The sequence below is a fragment of the Engystomops pustulosus genome, chromosome 8, assembly GCF_040894005.1.
Source record: "Engystomops pustulosus chromosome 8, aEngPut4.maternal, whole genome shotgun sequence".
Classification (NCBI taxonomy): Eukaryota; Metazoa; Chordata; class Amphibia; order Anura; family Leptodactylidae; genus Engystomops; species Engystomops pustulosus.
In genome coordinates, this window is record NC_092418.1 from 50490102 (window position 1) to 50512908 (window position 22807).

A 22807-nucleotide genomic window follows, 5' to 3' on the forward strand; every position below is an offset into this window, starting at 1 on the left:
AAAAATTATAATAAAAAAACCTAAAAATTCAAATCACCCCAATTTCCCTAGAACTGATATTAATATTAATAAACAGTGAAAATCATAAACACATTAGGTATCACCGCGTCCGAAAATGTCCGATCTATCAAAATATAATTACGGTTTTCACTGTGTTTAACCCCGTAACGGAAAATAGCGTCCAAAGTCAAAAATGACATTTTTTTGCCATTTTGGAAAATATAAAAAAATTAATAAAAAGTGATCAAAAGGTCGCACAGTCCTAAAAATGATAGCAATGAAAACGCCATCAAAAGTCGCAAAAAGTGACACCACCCACAGCTCCGTACACCAAAGTATGAAAAAGTTATTGCCGCCAGAAAATGGCAAAATCAAAAAAAAACATTTTGGCCCAATGAGTCGCAGTCAAAAACCTGAGTAACCATTGATAGCCAAGTAGATTCCCTAATACGAAAATCCATTGTAGTTCTTGGGCAATCTATAATCAAAAACAAATAGTAAATACTAATAAGAATACCCACTTTTATCATATATAGTTCAAATTCATATGCATCCACTATGGTTGTCCAAATGTACATATACAAAAAAATGACATATTCAATATAACCAGTAACTTTACCCACCCGGGCGTACAATACAAAAGGCATGAAATTCACCCCACCACAAAAAATTTTCTGGATCTCACTATATATATTGATATAAAAGGGGAAATAGGCTTGACTGTCTTTCGGAAAACTACATCTACTAACAGTTTACTTAACTGGGAGAGTTGGCACCCAAGACCATTGAGGCAGGGTATTCCAGTTGGCTCATACCTAGAGCCAGAAGAAACTGTTCGAGCGAGAATGATTTCGAGAAGGAGTGTAAGACACTCTTTAATCGTTTTAAAGAAAGAGGGTATCCGAAAAGGGTCCTTAAACGTGCGTACAAACAAGCTAAAACAACTAATAGAGAAACCCTTATCAATAGATGAATTAAAATGAATGAAGAGAAGAAAGTAGTGCGGTGCATTGGAACCTGCACAAGTTTTGGACCCTACTTCAAGCAGATACAGATCTAACTGAAGTAATAGAGAATGGGCCCATAACCTACAAACGTGGTAGAAACATCAAAGATAGAACATAGCCACTTTTATATGGAGGTTCCCGAAAAAAAGACCTGGCTATCTACACTTATTATGGGATTGTTGCCATGTGGCGATTGCAGCTTTTGTAGATATATGCCAGAAACCAAACAGTTTGAGACAAATGGCAATGTCTTCATAATCCGTAAATTCTTGAATTGCAAGAGTACTTGCAGTATATATATATAATATCCCAATGTTCATATCCAAAGATCTACGTTGGCAAAATAATTCAGGAACTAAGAAGACATATATCCTCCAACTTCAAGTCCTCAAGTTTGGTCCCTACAGGAGAAGAAACCTCATTGGTAAAACATGTTAAACTATGCCATGATGGCAGGATGGGTCAACTTAAATTTTGGGCTATTGACTAAATAAAACCAGTTCCCCAAAAGAGAAATATTGACAAAAACTCTTACAATTAGAAGCCTGATGAATAGACTGGTTAGAAAGCCTCAGCCCTAAAGACTTGAACAAGTCCTTCACCTGGCGCTGATTACATCTCAGGATCCTAAGTTGTATGGGGATAATATAACTAAGTCAGTAAGAAAAAGTACATGGTGTAGATACAAAGAATCCTAAATCCGGGCGCATGCGCGAGGAGTCTGGCACACAAGCAGTACTTTCCTTTCAGTTCGGATATTTCTCTAACAGCCTGCACAGCCGCAATTACATCGGCAAGAAATGAACAATGAACAGTAGGTGTTATGGACGTAAGCTCTCTTCACTTGTTACCAGCGAATCAATAAGCGATGACTAAGAAGTATCTGGCGTCATTCATGACATCACAAACGGAGGTTTTATTTGGCAGGACGGAACAGTTTTTCTCCACACTTAGCCCTGGCACCCCTGAGGACGCCATGGAGGTGGCGAAACATGTTGGAGGAGCTGTAGTGTCTTGTTAGGTTTTATTTAGCAGACACAGGACCCAGGCAACAAAATAAAAATAGTTAGGTTTAGTTTATTGGCAGTAATATGTGGTGTGTGTGTGAGAGTGGCTGTTATGTGCCCAGGCACACGAGTGCTAATTGAATTGGTTGCCATACCATACTCACTCGCGAATTGTGGATATCTCTTGTTCTTTACCCTATCTCAGAACAGGGTGAAAACTCTGATAAGAAAAATAATATCAGGCATTCCATTCACCCCACGGAACCTTGAGGCGATACAATTTCTTGTCGTGTTTTGCTTCATGCAAATACTCTTGTTATGTAATAACAAGCACCACAACACACAACACTACAGCCACAAATATACACCCTTATAAGTGTTCTGACCAATACGGGTCCTGTTGACTGTAGATTTTTAACATTCTCTGTGTATTGTTATTTGATCATAACTTTTAATGAGAGTAAATATAGATATTAGTTTTAATGCGCAAAAAAAATTCTTCCATGCTTTTTTGACCAATGGGTCTTAGTGAGGCCATACCCAGGCCTTTTTTGTGAAATAAAAAAAAAAAAAAACTTACATACTCACCTTCCGGCGCTCACGATGATCATCGCGTCCATGCTGTAACACAGTATGCGGAGCCTGCGATTGTGCCGGCATGGCGCTTTAACACTAATGGATTTATGGGCTAAGTTGAGTACCCTAAAGTTTTTGCCATGCTTTGCTGATCGCATGATGAAATGTTTTATGGAAAGTTTTTTGTACAAAATTAAATTATTTACCTGCGGAGAACAGAGAATATGTGAAGCATTGAGTCATTGGTACTAATTGCTTGTATTGACTGCTGGCCTATGCCTCGCACAAGCAGTTACAGAGGCTTTATGATGGAGAGGAGATACATACCTCTTTCTACACCATTGTAGTCAACTCTACATGCAGGTTACTGTCTGTTCCAGTAAGAAAAGGAATATGAGCACAGGCTGGGTCAGATAGGTGCTGATAGTGGGAGATTCCATTATTATAGGAATAGACAGGGCAATCTGTCACAAAGACCTTCCAAACCAGGTAATGTGATGTTTGCCAAGTGCTCGGGTTCAGCATGTTGCAGATTGGGTTCACTGATTACTGGGATGGGCCGGTATCATGGTCCACATTGGCATTAATGACAAAGTAAATGGTAGGTCCTTCAAAGGCTGCAGTTTTTTTCAATTTAAAAAAAAAAACAATTTGGTCTAAAAATTAGTACTGAAGCAAAAAAAAAGGGGGCATACTTGGACCTTATCTAACCAACAGACCTGACAGAATCAAAATTACGGGCTGTGGGGCACAACCCATGCGACAAGGTGCCGCATCGCTGTCTCAAAACCACTACAATGGACAAATCACTGGCCACAGATGGTATACATCCCCGGGTACTGCTTGAATTATGAGATAGAGAAACCTTTATTTTTAATATTTAAAGATTCATTAAAGACAGGTTCAGTTCTACAGGACTGGCACATAGCATTTTTGGTGTCAATATACAAAAAAGGATCAAAAAGCGATCCTGGAAACTACAGACCTTTCAATACATGTTTCATTTTCATAAATAGCTTGGACTGTTTGTTGGCTTTCTTTGGGGGATTGAAAAAGAGTACAGATATATTACATAACCGGACGTTAATTTTTTTTTTTTTTTTTTCCTCATTTGTCTAGAAATAATCTACAACTGGACCCTGACCCTTTGAGATTTTTGGCTATTATACTCATCTTTATAGTTGAAGTTCTGATGAATTCCACTTTGGCATCGGTAAAAGCAAGGTAAATGAATAAATCACTAATACAGTTTCTTTGTATTTCTATACAAAGTATAGACACAGTATTAATTTGCAAGGAAAACTGAACCAATTCTAAGTTTGACTTAAATCTTTTGGGAACTGCCCATAGTGCATATACATCCAAATGAGGTTTGGGCTGTATGGAGAAGATTCACAGGTAGTGCTCTTTTCATACAGACCCTGTATCTTCTGTATTATACAGTACAGCAGACATTTGCCAGGATTGGGGCTAGCAACAACTGTGGCAGTTGACCTGCTATGTCCCGGGGATCAAAGCCAAATTTTTCACCTAAACAGCAGCTTCACATGGGCGCCACCATATTACTGCAAATTGGAACCCCCCATGACATCATCATGTGTTGCTGATTGGTTGAAATGACAGCTGGGAGTCTTTGGGAGGCTCCTATGGCTGGCAAATAACACTCTCTATCACATTCCGCATGAGGACAACTTTAAAGAAGGAGTTTTATATTCAAAATATACTGCAATACGGTTGTAATGCTTTATATTTCATGACCCTTTAGATTTCAAATTCCTTAGAGGACCTTAAAAAGTAGTAAATAGAAAAAAAAAGTTAGATGGCAAATTGTTTTTTTTTTTTTAATTTAATAGTCCCCCTTTTTGTAGAATGAATATAAATTAAACAAGGAAAAATAATAAACATGTTTGGTATTTCAAAATGCCCGATCTATAAAAATGATTTTCCCAGTTGGTGAACTGTCTAACCCACTGCTTTTTCACCATTTTGGGAAAAGATAAAATTTCATAGAAGTGACATAAAGATCATACAGTTCTCAAATTGGTACCAAATGAAAAAATCATCTCATTCTGCAAAAAAATTACATCTTAAACTGTTCCGTAGGCCAAAATATAAAAAGTTATGGGTGTCAGAATATAATGATGCAAAGAAATTTTTTTTAGAAATATTTAGACACAACAAAACTATATATATTTATCCCCATTATCATACTGACCTATAGAATAAATGGAATGTGTTATCTGGGCTGCATAGTTAAAGCCTAATATGCAAAGTCTGCTGGAAAATGGTGCAACTGCATTTTCTTGTCAATTCCACAGCTTTTGGAAAATATTTCCAGTAGATTGCACAGAATTGTCAACTAGTAAATACAGTTGCTGATAACCCGTCCTGATACAGTTCTGTAAATTAACAATTAAAGTTATATCTTGTGCAAGGAGGAGTGGAAAAATTGAAATGCAAAAAAATTTAAATGGCCTGGTCTTTAACCCCATAGCGCAATAAGACGTACCCTTACGTCTTACTGCGCATGGGGGAGTATGAAGAGGGCTCACGGGCTGAGCCCTCTTCATACTCACCGGGCATTTGCTTCATAATGAAGCAAATGCCCGTCGCTAACACCCGCGATCGGTGCTTGCACCGATCGCGGGTGTTAACCCTTTGATCGCCGCCGGCAAAGCTGCCGGCGGAATTAAAGAGCCGGCGGCGCGTGGGCGCCGCCATCTTGGCTCCGATCGTCACTCCCCGTGACGTCACCGGGGAGCGGCGATCCGTTGCCATGACAGCCTGGGATCACACAAAGATCCGAGGCTGTCATGATCGAGGCTATCTATTACAATGTGCGATCTGCACATTGTAATAGATGGTATACAAAGTCCCCATATACTGCCATACTGTAGTATGGCAGTATATGGTAGGATCAATCAGACAACCTAGGGTTAAAGTACCCTAGGGAGTCTGAAAAATAGTAAAAAAAATAAATAAAAAAAAGTAAAAAAAAAAAAATTATATTAAAAAAACATAAAAATTCAAATCACCCCCCTTTCCCTAGAACTGATATAAATATAAATAAACCATAAAAATCATAAACACATTAGGTATCGCCGCGTCCGAAAATGCCCGATCTATCAAAATATAATAACCGTTTTTCACTGCGTTTAACCCCGTAGCGGAAAATAGCGCCCGAAGTCGCAAATGGCATTTTTTTGCCATTTTGAAAAATAGAAAAAATTCTATAAAAAGTGATCAAAAGGTCGCACAGTCCTAAAAATAGAAGCATTGAAAACGTCATCAGAAGTCGCAAAAAATGACACCACTCACAGCTCCATACACTGAAGTATGAAAAAGTTATTAGCGCAAGAACATGGCAAAATGAAGAATTTTTTTTCTGTACAGGAGGTTTTAATTTTTGTAAATGTATGAAAACATTATAAAACCTATACAAATTTGGTATCCCCGTGATCGTATTGACCTAATGAATGAAATAGACCTGTCATTTGGGGCACACAGTGTAAGCTGTAAAAACCAAGCCCACAAGAAATGGCGCAAATGTGTTTTTTCATCATTTTCACTGCATTTAGAATTTTTTTCCCGCTTCCCAGTACACGGCATGGAATATTTAATACCATCACTACGAAGTGCAATTTGTTACGCAGAAAATAAGCCATCACATAGCTCTGTACACGGAAAAATAAAAAAGTTATAGATTTTTGAAGGTGGGGAGTGAAAAATAAAAACGCAAAAACGAAAAAGGGCCTGGTCCTTATAGGGTTAAAGGGGTATTCCCATGAAGACAAGTTTCTTAAATCTACTCAGGATAACAAAATTACATTCTCTAATTCACTGTTATTAATAAAAATACAGCATTTAATAGATATAAGTCCAACGTGTGTATATCAGTCCTGGTGTACACAATTTCAGTTGCTCCTAGACATGACCCTGTAACACTTGACTTAAAGTCTGGGCAGGCATCTTGGATTTCTGAGGAGCTACAGGCAGATAAGTTCTTTATCTGGGGAAGGAAAACAGATATGTAGCAGAGCTGACCATGTGTGTTATATGCATCTCATGGATTTCAGCATCTCTGATGTGTCTCATCTCTTTCTATGTGTCAAATACTAATACAGTGTTCAGAATGTACCGTATATAAGCCAACCCGAGTATAAGCCGAGACCGCTAATTTTACCACCAAAAACTGGGAAAACCTATAGACTTGAGTATTAGCCGAGGGTGGGAAATGCATTGGTCTCAGCCCCCCCAGTATATAGCCAGCAAGACCCCTGTAGCATATAGCCAGCCAGCCCCTTCAAGTATACGGCCAGCCCAGCCTGCCCCCTGTAGTATACAGCCAGCCCAGCCTGCCCCCTGTAGTATACAGCCAGCCCAGCCTGCCCCCTGTAGTATACAGCCAGCCCAGCCTGCCCCCTGTAGTATACAGCCAGCCCAGCCTGCCCCCTGTAGTATACAGCCAGCCCAGCCTGCCCTCTGTAGTATACAGCCAGCCCAGCCTGCCCCCTGTAGTATACAGCCAGCCCAGCCTGCCCCCTGTAGTATACAGCCAGCCCAGCCTGCCCCCTGTAGTATACAGCCAGCCCAGCCTGCCCCCTGTAGTATACAGCCAGCCCAGTCTGCCCCCTGTAGTATACAGCCAGCCCAGTCTGCCCCCTGTAGTATACAGCCAGCCCAGCCTGCCCCCTGTAGTATACAGCCAGCCCAGCCTGCCCCCTGTAGTATACAGCCAGCCCAGCCTGCCCCCTGTAGTATACAGCCAGCCCAGCCTGCCCCCTGTAGTATACAGCCAGCCCAGCCTGCCCCCTGTAGTATACAGCCAGCCCAGCCTGCCCCCTGTAGTATGCAGCCAGCCCAGCCTGCCCCCTGTAGTATGCAGCCAGCCCAGCCTGCCCCCTGTAGTATATGGTCAGCCCAGCCTGCCCCTTGTAGTATACGGTCAGCCTAGCCTGCCCCTTGTAGTATACGGTCAGCCTAGCCTGCCCCTTGTAGTATACGGTCAGCCCAGCCTGCCCCCTGTAGTATACGGTCAGCCCAGCCTGCCCCCTGTAGTATACGGCCAGCCCAGCCTGCCCCCTGTAGTATACGGCCAGCCCAGCCTGCCCCCTGTAGTATACGGCCAGCCCAGCCTGCCCCCTGTAGTATACGGCCAGCCCAGCCTGCCCCCTGTAGTATACGGCCAGCCCAGCCTGCCCCCTGTAGTATACGGCCAGCCCAGCCTGCCCCCTGTAGTATACGGCCAGCCCAGCCTGCCCCCTGTAGTATACGGCCAGCCCAGCCTGCCCCCTGTAGTATACGGCCAGCCCAGCCTGCCCCCTGTAGTATACAGCCTGCCCCCTGTAGTATACAGCCAGCCCAGCCTGCCCCCTGTAGTATACAGCCAGCCTGCCCTCTGTAGTATACAGCCAGCCCAGCCTGTCCCCTGTAGTATACAGCCAGCCAGCACTTAAAAAAATAAACGTATATACTCACCCTCGGGCGGCCCTGATGAGCAGCACGGCTCCTCCTCTGGCTTCCCCGCGGCTCCTCTTCGGTCTTCTGTGACAGCACACAGGGCACCGCAATGTTATCTGCCGGCAGGCGCATACTATGACGCGGCCACTGCTGATGTCATAGTATGCACCGGCCGGGACAAAACATGGCTGCGCCCTGCAGGCTGCTACAGAAGATGGAAGAAAGAGGAGCCACGGGGAAGCCAGAAGAGGAGCCGCACAGAAATCGGGGAGCCGCACTGCGCATTGGGGCCGCCGGAGGGTGAGTATATAAGTTTATTATTTTTATTGACTTGTGTATAAGCCGAGGTGAGGTTTTTCATCATTTTTTGTGTTGAAAAACTCAACTTATACACGCGTATATATATGGTAAATGAAAGTGTATTTGAACCTGTATCCTGAAAATATAACCACATAGTCAGATCATGAAGTGTTTGCTTAGAGAGTGATAGGAGGTAAAACGGCAATAAAACTGAGTAAAATTATAAAGTAAGGGGTTTAAATGATCTTTATTGTGTTAACAGCACTAGGGGATTGAGATTTGAGAAATTTTTTCGTGGGAAAACCCCTTTAAGGGGTTAAGCAACCTAAAGGCCCTCCTTGATGGTGCAACTATTAAATGCCTATTTGGTCCACAGTAATGATGACAAATCTGATGGAGAAGAAAAACTAATTTCTTTCTCCTCCCATTTGTCATAAATTAACTGCTACAGTGATTCTCAGCATGATAAATAGAACCTAACTTAACATTGAGGTCTATAGAAAGTTTTCTAGTCATTTTATGTGCAGAGAAAAGATTATGTAACATCAGTTATTGTCCAAAGTGTATGTAGTAATGTTGTTTTTTATAGCTGTATAGCTATATCAGTCTATAGAGATGTTGTTTCATTATGTAATTCTGTGGAAAACAACTAAAGTCCAGTGTATTCATAAGGGGGCAGGATTAGGAGCCTTGACTGCCGCATGTCGCTCGGAAGTCACCGCCAGCCTATGGAGTGAGCGATCTGGAGAAAGGAGAGCGGTCCGGCGTTTCTAGTGTACATCACGGCAGTGTCTGCTAGCGTTATTGGAGGTTTCCAATACGTGTAACACTGCTGGGACTGTTGTAGCACTAGGAGCTGCTTACTTAAGTAATACTTACTTAATACTTACTTAAGGGTAATAGGTCCTCTTTAAACATGTTACAAATAACAACCTGGTTAAAAAAAAAGTCACATTCCCTTTAAAACACATAAAATAAGTCCAAAAACAAATGCACTTAAGATGTAAAAAAATTAACGGGGAGCAAGGACTCATTTTATCTGCACAGTAGTTGGCTTTTAATTATTTTTAACTTTCTGTACCAATAAAAATTCATTAATTTGTCTATACTTAACACATTCTGTTATGTTGTCCCTAATACATCCTGATCAATGTACTGCTGGGCAAGTCCACCACTGATAATATCAGAAGGGTCCAAGTGATCACTCAAATTGGTCGGACACATAGGGCAGACCGTGTCTTTGCCTACTTACATACAGCCAAAGATTTCATGAAGAGGTTTGGTTTTAGCCCTCAGTTCTGCAGATGGGTCTGGGATTCTGTACTCTACCCCTATTAGCAGGTTACTGAATAATGGCGGATTATCCCCCACATTCAGCCTACTTAGGTGAACTAGGCAGGGCTGTACCTTTTATACCATTTCATATGCTCAGGTCATTGAGTCCAGGGCCATAGGACTTTGACAAGACAGGATCTACAAGGGTATTGCCATTGGGCATAAAAAGGATTAACTTGGCTGAACTGATTATACTCCTCAAGGGATTTATATTTTGCAGCATACAGAGGTCAAAACATTCCAACTTAAGATGATCCATATGTTGACAGTTCCACTCTAAATTAAGTTTATCTGCCTTACAGCTAGAGGATGTTATGGTGCTCCCTGACTTTTTCCCTTAGCAGTCCAATGGAGGTACTTGCACTCATGAGCGGTTCTGATAACTTTGTTTAAGCCCCTAACATAATTTGCAATATTACTTTAATTTACACTACCTGAGCAGGATAGCCCACCTCTACTCCCACGAAATAAATTGGCTGTCCAGGTCCAGAAGGAGGCTAAAACATAGTGTTTTCTTGGGGCAATGTGAATATGCCATTATGACAGAACTCTCTCAATTGTTTACCTTTGCAGGGTGTAGAAAATTGTTTGGGTGACTGTTCTGACAGGTCCTTTTTCTTACATTACTAGCAATTCAGGCATGCCAACACATATCCATCTCTAAATACCCCATGATTGGTGTATTCCAAACACAGGCTCCCTGGGGTACTGGGTATTGCTTTATAATCACATCAGATTGTGCTCAGTGTCTAACACACCCTATTGAGGTCACTCGATAGATGGAAAAATCACATTGCATTCCCTGATGAGGAGATGATTACTACTTTATTGTGCTTCTCCCATCATCTTGTTTCGCCAGCCAACAACAATATATTAATACAACTGTTCTTCATGCATCGGTCAGTATGTTTGCACAGAGTGCCCAAGGTGCGGGACTACAGGGGAAGATTTCTGGCACAATTGCCAGACATGTCTTGCAAATGCTGATTTCTGACACAGTGGGGCACATTTACTTACCCGGTCCCTTGCCGAAAGCTCATGCACCCAATATCCTGCATGTGTCGCTTCCCTGCTCAGGTCCGCCGGAGTTCACCATGTTCTTCCCAGTGTATGCAAGTGCATTGGATGCAACACAATTTGAATCTTAAATCCCACGCTCAGTCCGAATCAGTCTGATCGTCTGACGTCCCGCCCCACGATTTCTGACGCATGAAAGCCGGCTAAATCCAAAATGTGGGGAAGTCCGACGGAAATGCGTTCCGCGGACCCTTAGTAAATAAGCCCCAGTGAGTTTCTGTTATCAATATCATGTAGACCGGGGGTATGTCTCCATGGGCTGTTATCCCAGGAATGGGATCATGGTATGGGACAATTTCTTTTGGAATTGTTTATAGCAGTGATTTTCCACCTTTTTTGAGCCGCGGCACACTTTTTATACTTAGAAAATCCTGGGGCACACCACCAACCAAAATAGCACAAAATGACACTAAACAGTCATATTATACATATATGCAGTGGAAGCCTGGGATCGAGGGACTCTGGGGGCAAGGCTCCAGGTCCCAGAAAGAATGACAGGAGGTAGAGACAAAGGAAGAGAGGCGCAGCTATCGTGTGATATCGTAATGGTCAATTAATGTAGAAGAGTAAGTGAAGACTCTCACCTTGATGAAGATGGTATAGGCATGTAATGAAATAGCTACCAGCAGCTGCCACTCCTGGGAGACCACGTTTGCCAAGGACCAGGATCCTGGAACGATGTGGAATGGAGGAAGAGCCCGACGAGAGGTTCAGGAAGGCGCTTGGTGCAAACAGCAGACGTAGAGATCCAATGGATAAAGGAATCTCTTTTATTATTGTTAAAAATATTTATCTCATAAAATGAGCATATGCATAACGTATTAAAAATACAGTGCGACGCGTTTCAGCTCTGGACTAGAGCTTTCATCAGGCATGGTGTAAAGAAACAATCCAACAGATTTATAGCTTACCTCGTTATGAACAAAAAAAAAAAAAAAAAAAAGTCACGTGACCTACCGGGGGTCAAAGTTCAGGGTTTTTCCGTTCGTATACTGAACCCTCCCGGTGTTCTAATGGTGAAAAATACATTTGATCTATATAAGTAGACAGGATTTATACATAGTATTGTTTCTAAGATATAGCGGTTGCAATTTGAAGAGAACATGTACATTGTGACAATAATCTATCTATATAAACCAGCGATAGATGCATACAACAATCGATGTATAAACTTATGAATGAGGACATGCTAGAAGAGCAGAGGCACATACATAGTGTGATGAAGCGAACCTAAGAGGATATAGTGTCTTGCGGGGTATTCCTAGGCAAACCGTTGTGGTGGCGTCTGGATTGGGTGCCATGGATACCCAAACTACGGAAAGCAGTATGTGACAATCTTAAAAAGGCAAAAAAAAAAACCCAAAACGGGCTGCAAGTAGTCAAACGGATGGTAAATGAAATGAAAACTGATCTAGAGTGATCTGGGGTGAACGCTACTCTTTTAGCGAAACCCGGACCACAAATAGTCATGCAGATAATAAATAGATGAATAAATATATAAATAAATAAATAACTAAATGAGCACAAAGGTTATATGGCTTTGGATAATGGAACTACTGTTAAATGGATTCTATGACTTCATTCAGACCATGTGGGCTGAGAGTATCGAGTTTATATATCCAATATGACTCTCTTCGGTTGAGCCTTTTGATTCGATCGGGGACTTTTTTTGATATTTCCTCGATCGGGGTAACTTTTATGCAGCTAAAATTGCCTCCATGTACCTGTGTAATGTGTTTGGAGAGGCTTTGTTTTAAAAAACCAATTTTGGTTTTATGTCTGTGCCCATTTATTCTCATTCGTAATGATTGAATAGTGCGGCCAACATATTGTTGGCCACATGAACAGTCAACCAAATATATAACGAAGCTGGACGAGCAGGAGAGGGTGTTTTTGATTTTAAATATCTCTCCTGTTCTCCTGGAAACAAATGTATTAACGCCACTATTGATGGTATCACAGCAGAGACATAGTTTGTGTCTGCATTTGGTTACTCTTGGGGCTTCCGGGCTCGAGGTCTGCGTGACAGACTTGGTGGCATTTTTGCTTTTTAATCTGCTGGGTGCGATCAGATTCTTCATTGTTGTGGCTTTCCTAAATGTAATTTTTGGCTGCCTTGGCATTATCTTCTGTAGAACAGGGTCCTTTCTTAGGATTCCCCAGTGTTTGGCCAGACATGCTCTGATTTTGGTGTTACCTCTATCATAGGTGGTGATAAAGTTGAGAGGACGTTTCGTATCATTTTCCACTCCTTTCCGTGTTTCTGCACTTTCTAGACATTCCTTCTGTGTTTTTTTAGCATATTTAAGATACGCTTGTTCAACTAGTTCCTTGGGGTATTTCTTCTCTCGAAACCTTTTCTTCAGTATCAGGGATTGTTTTGCATAATCTGTCTGTTTTGTACAGTTCTTACGGATCCTGTGGAACTGGCTAAAGGGAACGTTCCTCAGCCATTTGGCGTAATGTGCACTGTGGAATTCTAGGAAACTGTTGCTATCTACGCTTTTGAAGTGGGTGATAGAGATGATTTTCCCACTATTTTTTATCAGTTCTAAATCTAAAAATACTATTTTTTCTCGACTGAGATTCATGGTAAACTTGAGGCCCCAATCATTATTATTGAGTTCCCCGACGAATTCTTTTGCCTCAGCCTCACTACCTTGCCAGATAAAGAACAAATCGTCGATATAACGACGAAAATATACAATATTCTTTGGCCAAAAGGTTGAGTTGTAGATAAAAAGGGATTCAAAGTGTCCCATAAATAAATTTGCGTAGCTGGGGGCCGCTCGGGTCCCCATGGCTGTTCCGCGACACTGATGGTAAATTTTTTCTTGGAATTCAAATGCATTGTGTTTGAGGACGAATTCCATTCCGGCTGTGAGAAATTCTACTTGTTTGGAAGGAAGGGTAGTGTAATTAGACAGATACCATTGCATGGATTGCAAACCTAAATGGTGAGGTATATTGGAATAAAGGGACGAGATGTCTAGTGTCAAAAAAAGGTATGTGTCTTTCCATCTGAAATCTTCCAGATCTTTGATCAGACTACTAGAGTCACGGAGATATGAGGGAAGTTTCGTAACGATAGGCTGCAAGAAAAGGTCGACATAATGCGACAAATTACATGTGAGGGATCCAATTCCCGAAATGATGGGACGGCCTGGGGATTAAAAAGCAAAAATGCCACCAAGTCTGTCACGCAGACCTCGAGCCCGGAAGCCCCAAGAGTAACCAAATGCAGACACAAACTATGTCTCTGCTGTGATACCATCAATAGTGGCGTTAATACATTTGTTTCCAGGAGAACAGGAGAGATATTTAAAATCAAAAACACCCTCTCCTGCTCGTCCAGCTTCGTTATATATTTGGTTGACTGTTCATGTGGCCAACAATATGTTGGCCGCACTATTCAATCATTACGAATGAGAATAAATGGGCACAGACATAAAACCAAAATTGGTTTTTTAAAACAAAGCCTCTCCAAACACATTACACAGGTACATGGAGGCAATTTTAGCTGCATAAAAGTTACCCCGATCGAGGAAATATCAAAAAAAGTCCCCGATCGAATCAAAAGGCTCAACCGAAGAGAGTCATATTGGATATATAAACTCGATACTCTCAGCCCACATGGTCTGAATGAAGTCATAGAATCCATTTAACAGTAGTTCCATTATCCAAAGCCATATAACCTTTGTGCTCATTTAGTTATTTATTTATTTATATATTTATTCATCTATTTATTATCTGCATGACTATTTGTGGTCCGGGTTTCGCTAAAAGAGTAGCGTTCACCCCAGATCACTCTAGATCAGTTTTCATTTCATTTACCATCCGTTTGACTACTTGCAGCCCGTTTTGGGTTTTTTTTTTTTTTTTTTTTTGCCTTTTTAAGATTGTCACATACTGCTTTCCGTAGTTTGGGTATCCATGTCACCCAATCCAGACGCCACCACAGCGGTTTGCCTAGGAATACCCCGCAAGACACTATATCCTCTTAGGTTCGCTTCATCACACTATGTATGTGCCTCTGCTCTTCTAGCATGTCCTCATTCATAAGTTTATACATCGATTGTTGTATGCATCTATCGCTGGTTTATATAGATAGATTATTGTCACAATGTACATGTTCTCTTCAAATTGCAACCGCTATATCTTAGAAACAATACTATGTATAAATCCTGTCTACTTATATAGATCAAATGTATTTTTCACCATTAGAACACCGGGAGGGTTCAGTATACGAACGGAAAAACCCTGAACTTTGACCCCCGGTAGGTCACGTGACATTTTTTTTTTTTTTTTGTTCATAACGAGGTAAGCTATAAATCTGTTGGATTGTTTCTTTACACCATGCCTGATGAAAGCTCTAGTCCAGAGCTGAAACGCGTCGCACTGTATTTTTAATACGTTATGCATATGCTCATTTTATGAGATAAATATTTTTAACAATAATAAAAGAGATTCCTTTATCCATTGGATCTCTACGTCTGCTGTTTGCACCAAGCGCCTTCCTGAACCTCTCGTCGGGCTCTTCCTCCATATTATACATATAGTTAATAATATAAATTCTAATAAAAAAGGATAACCCCCTCATATATTTAATCCCATGTAACCTCATAAATACAGTCCCATACTGTGGTGATGTGCACTGTACAGCGTCACTGTATATGGTGCTGATTATTATGTGGCTCATATACTGCAATATAAAGGGGTACAATGAGAAGTACTATGGCCATGAGGCCAGAGTACGAGTGCCAGCTCATATACTCAGCATATGAGCTGGTACTTGTAGTACTCCATCCTCATGACTATAGTATTTCTCATGTTACATTTCTCATTGTTATATGCAGTATACTTCTGGAGTACTAAAAGTACCAGCTCATATGCTGAGTATTCTGCCAACAGTTCATATACTCAGGCAAAAGCTCATATAGTCAGCATTATTGGTGGGCATTACCCAGGCGGTGGGCAAATGTGAGAGTCTCTCCGCTCTCAGAATGATGCGCCGGCCTCGGTGACGTCATTTTGTTGCGCGAGGTTCAAAGCTTGTGCATGTGTTATTGTACATGTCTCCTACATTGTAAGAAGCCGTGACTGGGCATCGCTGCGCATTGCCGGGAAACAAAACACAGGGGGCACCATAGTTTGGGGAACTTTCCCCGCGGCACCAGGGCCGATTCTAGCCTTTTTGCTGCCTGAGGTGAAAATCGAAAATGCTGCCCCCCGACCCCCATTTTAAAAATGTTGGGTTGTCATAAGAACCAGGAGTAACAATAACGCTTAGTTGCAGACACCTGTGATAACTATTGTAGCCTAAAGGATAATGTCAGACGTGCCGTCTTGGCTGCGTTTGCAAGCGCAGACCAAGCCGCGGCCCGATTGCATCAGCGTTTCTATGGTAGCGCCTGCGATCGGGAACGAGCAGCCGGTGTTTTGCATTAAATTAACGCAAAAAAAGGTGGCTCGTTCCCGATTGCAGGCGTTTCTATGGATGTGATCGGGCTGCTTTGTCTGCGTTTACAAAAGCATCACGTCTGACACCACCCTTGGGGCGCGTTCACACGTTGCGTTTTGACCTGCGTTTTCATTGCGTTTGAAACGCATATACAACAGCTGAGGAGAGGTGATTTGCCTAATTACATCACTGTTAACGTTTCCGTTTACAAAACACATCGTAAGCGCGTTAACGCATGTGTTTTGTTAACACATGCGTTAACATTGCGTTTACAAACGTAAAAGGTAATGTAATTAGGCAAATTACCTCACATCAGCTGTTGTATATGCGTTTCAAACGCAATGAAAACGCAACCAAAACGCAACGTGTGAACGCGCCCTTAGGCTAAAGTACAATAAATTACCAACATCCAGAGGTCTGTTTGTAACTAGGGGTCGTCTATAAGTCGGGTGTTAAGTAGGGAACCGCCTGTAGTCGATAAAAAGATCTTATGCAGATGAAGTAGATTAAGTGTACTGCTATACCGAATATACAGTAGACACCAGATTAGTTCAGTCGCTACAAATGGAAAATACTATTCGTAGCTGATAAAGGATTAGTTTAGTCTATGCAGGTGGAATACACAGTATTTGGTAGAGAATTAGATCACTTGATGCACATGGGGCTACATAGTTGCTATACAGCTGGAATATACAATAGCTGATACCAGATTAGTTTAGTATGTGAAGAATACCATTTGCAGCTGAATTAGTTCAGCCTGTGCAGGTGAAATAAGCAGTAGCAGATGGAGGACTAGTTGATGCAAGTGAAGTATACAGTAATTACTAGTATGCTCAGCCTCACCTATACAAAGCTGAACAAAAATCAATAGGTGAGCAAAGAGTTGATAAGTCTCCTGCTCCCCCTGTCCTCGGGTCTCCCTGCACAAGGTCCGTTGAGAGCAGGAGCTTCAGGGCGCGTTCAAACGTTGCGTTTTGACCTGCGTTTTCATTGCGTTTGAAACACATATACAACAGCTGAGGAGAGGTGATTTGCCTAATTACATCACTGTTAATGTTTCCGTTTACAAAATGCATCGTAAAAGTGATGTTAACGCATGCGTTAACAAAGCGTTAACACATGCATTTTGTTAACGCATGCGTTAACATTGCGTTTACAAACGGTAATGTAATTAGGCAAATTACCTCACATCAGCTGTTGTATATGCGTTTCAAACGCAATGAAAACGCAACCAAAATGCAACGTGTGAATGCGCCCTCACTCATGGCTCCTCACTCCTGTTAGCTGCATGTGGAGGCCGGTAGCACAGGAGAACATGCCAGGAAGCTGGAGACCCTTGCTGTGCACGCTGTCAGGTCACAGCGTGTATACACACCACGCCCCCCCCCCCCCCCATCCCATCCCATCCCATCCCATCCCATCCCATCCCATCCCATCCCATCCCATCCCATCTCCTCTCTGTATATTAATCGCGTCTGTGTTCTTAAAGAAACAGACGCGATTAATTTAATGGTGGGTGATTCGGGCGGCACTAGGCGCCCGAAGCACCCACATTACAGACGCCCAGGGTGCCGCTCTAATCAGGGCTCGGGCATCTGCAGCCTGAAGTGAGACTTTCATCTCGCCTCATGGCAGATGCGGCACACCCGACCATGTGTCGTGGCACACCAGTTGAAAATCACTGGTTTATAGCAATACAGTGAACTCCGCTGGTATAACGCTAAATCCCCAATGTTCTCCATGTGGGAATTGCAGATTAAAGAAAACCTATCATCAGGATATGACATTCCCAACTATATCCATTTTAATAAAGATTTCAATAGGGCTTTTATAGCCCTGCTTACCCGTTACAGTAACTTTAATAAAAGTATATAAAAGTTTGCCTGGCTCCCTGCTAGAAAGCTTGAGCGAGTCATGGGGGCAAAAGCTGCAACAGATTGAGTGATCCTCCCTCCTTCCTCCTCACTAACTCGTACCTCAGTACAGGGCTGGATTAAGAGTCGTGGGGCCCTTCCAACAATGTTTTTTCAATAAAGTCAATGTTGCTCAAGGGAAATAATAATGGTTCTTCAGATATCCCAGAAAAGGGTGCGGTCACAATGCCATAGACATGCAGGGGAAGATCTGCTCTATCAAGGACTTCATTATTTCTTATCCCGCTCATGGTTCTACTGCCACAAGATTCAACAGATGTTTTCAGCTCCCGGCAGCACAACTCTCATACTGCAGCCATAAAAATACCACAGTCACATTGTAATTTCACCTAACAGTGCTACTAAATAATATACACCCCTCACACAACTGGCAACACTGTCTCCCACAATTAAAAAGCCACAGTGTGACCCTAAAAATGTATTTATAATATGTAATAGATAAATTATCTGATAGTAAATTGATTGTTAGTAATAATGCCCCACACGTTTCCACGTACTCAACACATAATGCATTTTGGCGATGCGTTTGCAATGCATTTCAAAACACAAAGCAAACGCATCATGGGACTGCAGACTCTATAATGAGTCCTTTTAATAATATACTCTACCCTGGTATTATTCATTTACAAATAACACCCTTATATACAGTGAAACCCTAACTAATTCATATATTATGTATATTATTGCCTGCATGTAAATGCCTCAATATAAATTATTAAAGGGATTTCCCTACCAATCAAGGTGCAGATCAGTGGGGGTCTCAGTGATGAGACCCCCACAAATCACGAAAACGGGGGTCCGAGGTACCTCCTTCGGACCCCTTGTCACTCCCGGAGATGAATGGAGCAGAATGGCCGCACATGTTCTGCTCCATTCATCAACTCGTATATGGAGCTGATGGAGATTGCCAAGCGCCAGTCCCCAGTTGCATATACAGCCAGCCAGCCCCCACTAGCATGTACAGCCAGCCAGCCCCTACTAGCATAAACAGACAGCCAGCCCCCACTGGCATATACAGCCATCCAGCTCCCAGTAGTATATAGAGCCAGCCCCCAGTAGCATATACAGCCAGTCATCCCCTAGTAGCATATACAGTCAGCCAGCCAGCCCCCAGTAGCATATACAGTCAGCCAGCCAGCCCCCAGTAGCATATGCAGTCAGCCAGCCAGCCCCCAGTAGCATATACAGTCAGCCAGCCAGCCCCCAGTAGCATAAACAGTCAGCCAGCCAGCCCCCAGTAGCATATATAGTCAGCCAGCCAGCCCCCAGTAGCATATATAGTCAGCCAGCCAGCCCCCAGTAGCATATACAGTCAGCCAGCCAGCCCCCAGTAGCATATACAGTCAGCCAGACAGCCCCCAGTAGCATATGCAGTCAGCCAGCCAGCCCCCACTAGCATATACAGCCCGCCCCCTGGAGCATATACAGCCAGCCAGCCAGCCCCCTGTAGTATATACCCACAAAATAATTAAACTATATACTCACCTTTCCTTCCAGTGATCCCACCACGCTACAGCCTCTTCTGTCGGACGTCATCACACACCGCCGGCATCCCATCACTACAAACTGCCGGTTGCATTGGCGATCTCCCCATCCATGGCAGCTGTGTCTCACTGACACAGCTGCCATTGATCATCTTTGTGTGCGCTATGGCCAGCCACAGGCAGAAGCGCATCGCATGCAGCGGCAGTGAGTCAGCTGACCTGACTGGTGTGGGCCCCTTTAAAAGTGAAAGTGTTTCAGTATACAGAGCTTTACAACTTCATAATAATAATATTTTATGCAGTGTACTGGAAAGCTTGAAAAAAGGCCATTTTTCTAAAAGGCTGTTCACATCTTTCCCTGTGCATTTCAAATTACACTTCCTGTTTATTCTTCAGATTTATATCTGATATATTTTCATACATTTAAGAAAGATAATCTTTGGATGAAAAAATAAAATTTTAAGTACAATATTATGACCAGCTAATACCATGATCTGATTAACAGCAACCTAAAGGGAACCTGTCACCACCCTTTTCACAAATATAGCCAGTGAAGAATTCCCCATAGAGCCCTATTAACACAATGCCGCCCTTCTTTTTCCTAAAGAAAATGTTTGCCTCACAGCCCCAAAAAATAAACTTTGTTCTCTTACCTGGTATACAGTCAGATCCAGCAGGTAGTCAGAGGGGACGTGACCTCCATGGAGCAGCACTTCCAGTCCTCACTCCCTTACAATCCACCCCATCCTCTGCCTGGAGTGCATAATTTATTATTCTATAGCAGGGTTTCAAATTTGAGCTATAAATGTCTGTTCTAAATAGTGCTTAATACATATTTGATGTATAAATATGTTTACTTGGACATGTCAATTGGGGGCTAGGAAAATTAACAGATGTAAAGATTAAACTACTGATTCTTTTTCAATGTTAACCTTTTTCATTTTCTGTTTTGCTTTTTTGCAGCAAACTTTTGAAGATTACAGCTCGGCTTCAGCTCCCTTTTTCAATTTTAGTTGTGGCTTTTGGGCCACTTCATCTATATAGAGTTTCCTATTTTATTACATTTTCCCTTTTTCTACATTCATTATCAAGCTTTATATAATAGAGCTTCTGTAGGAGTCTAAGCTAATGTTGTTTGAATTTGATAAATATACTACAGAACTTGAGAATTTAAAATGTGCTGACGTGAAGGTTTATCGGATATTTGCTTAGAAACGCATTGCAGATGTTTTGAATGTAAATTGTCAGCTATTTCTGAAAATTAAAATCATTTAGTAAATTGTTCAATTGCATATAAAAATGGGGTTTTTATTGTTTTTTTTTTTTTTAGATTTTATAATTATACTTATCATTTTTACCTAATGTGAATGCAGCATGGTGTATTTGTGGTTTACAGTGTTATAGTATCACAGGTCTTTAAGTAAAAAAAAAACTTTGGTGCCTTAAAGAAGACCTGTCAACATTCCGGATATGTTTGTTTTGTGGAACAAGACTTGTTACTAGGTACTGAGTGCTGAATGACATACCTCATTCACAACATGTTTATTGGTTCATTCTTGAGGCAGTGATCTTTGATTTACCATCACACCCCCAGAGAAAATATAAGGTGATCATGAGCCAATTCCCATTAAAACCTCTCGGGCCATATGTTTTTAACAGATGGGTTTCTAAAAAATTTAAAATAAAAAACACAAAGATGATAATTGGCACTGCGGCAAATGAGATGTCATTCAGCATTAAGAACCTGGTCACTGGTCCTCTTTAAATACTTGTTTTTTTTCTCCATTACTTATCAATTGTTGATCATCCTTTCTTAGCAGTGTACACTGAATAAATTTACAACTGGGTTTTAAAATTATAATTCTTGTGCATCTATGCTGTCTGCACTTATTGGATAGTTGGTTAGAAAAATGGATTAGAGAAATGGATGATTGGTTAGAGAAATGATTATAACATGTTTGCAACTATTTACATTTTTATTTTACTTAGAGAAGTGACTCTTTACACATATATCATTTACACTGTTCTATTATACAACTAGTCTACGAGACACAGATATACAGAGGGTGAAATAAGTATTGAACATGTAACCAAGTAAATAGTTAGGGGTTTTTTTCCAAACTATTTTGATAAAAAAAATAAATAAAGTAAAACAATGTAGAAATAGAGTACAAATCAGACATTGCTGTCCAGTTCTGTAATAACAGGGTGACAATCATAGGCTTATAGTATTTGCCATCGGAATACAAAGAATTGGAATGCAAAGAGCGGCTGAGTAAATGTTAATGTTAAATACCCTTACACTCACTAATCAAACACATCGCAGACACTCTCCCCCCTGAAGCCCCAGTGCAGGCAGGTTCAAGAGAAAAAACAGAAGCATTAGGCTTCTTTCACACTTGTGTTGCAGAGTCTGATCAGGCTGTGATCAGGGTTTGGTCAGAGAAAAACTAACATTTTTCATCAGTTTTCAGTCAGTTTGTCCAGTGTCTCCGGTTTTCACACACTTTTTTTTTGGTGTGTTCAATAAATTTTCAATGTTTTTTTTTCATGCACAGACAACGCACGTGAAAAAGACTCAGGACTGTGGTCTATCTTTTGTATGGCAATTGATCAGTGAAAACGCATCACACGTGTTGTGTGTGTTTCAGATTGCAATGCAGTTTTGATGCGTCTCCATAGAGTTGTATGGTGCGTTTTTCACGCGCATGACATGCAAAAGTCCTCAGCCGACTTCAATAAATTTCACAAAAAAGGCCTAGTAATGGCCTCACTAGGACCCATTGGTCAGAGAAAGAAATTATATAGTAAAACTTAATATCTTTATTTCTTATATCTTTAAAACGGAGTCTATGGGGATACCACTGCACACAAAGGTTATTAAAAATCTACAGTGAGCAGGGCCACCATTGTGAATATTCTATTGGATTTCTATGAGTCAATCTGTGGTATAGTGTATGTTGCTGGCATGTAGATCAATCACAGTTCACTTCTAGGGAAATCATATAATTGGGATAGTATGATATAGTTCAATTTTATTTCCTCACTGTATTTTGTGATCCTAATACAGTGTATGTCGGCAAAACAGTCCAAGAACTGAGAAGACGGATTTCCTCTCATCTAAGTTCGGTTCGTACCGACAAAGACACATCATTAGCCAAACGTT

At 41.5% G+C, this 22807-nt stretch overlaps 1 protein-coding gene across 1 annotated transcript in view; it reads left to right on the forward strand.

The window, feature by feature from the left end:
- Positions 1–21483, forward strand: part of PGAP1 (post-GPI attachment to proteins inositol deacylase 1) — a 316353-nt gene extending 294870 nt beyond the window's left edge. Inside the window, exons 26-27 of the mRNA XM_072120897.1 lie at positions 3710–3814; positions 20605–21483. Coding sequence (XP_071976998.1) covers positions 3710–3814; positions 20605–20743 — 244 coding nt within the window. The 3' untranslated portion in view covers positions 20744–21483. The remainder of the gene's footprint in view (positions 1–3709; positions 3815–20604) is intronic.
- The last annotated feature ends 1324 nt before the right edge of the window (positions 21484–22807 follow it).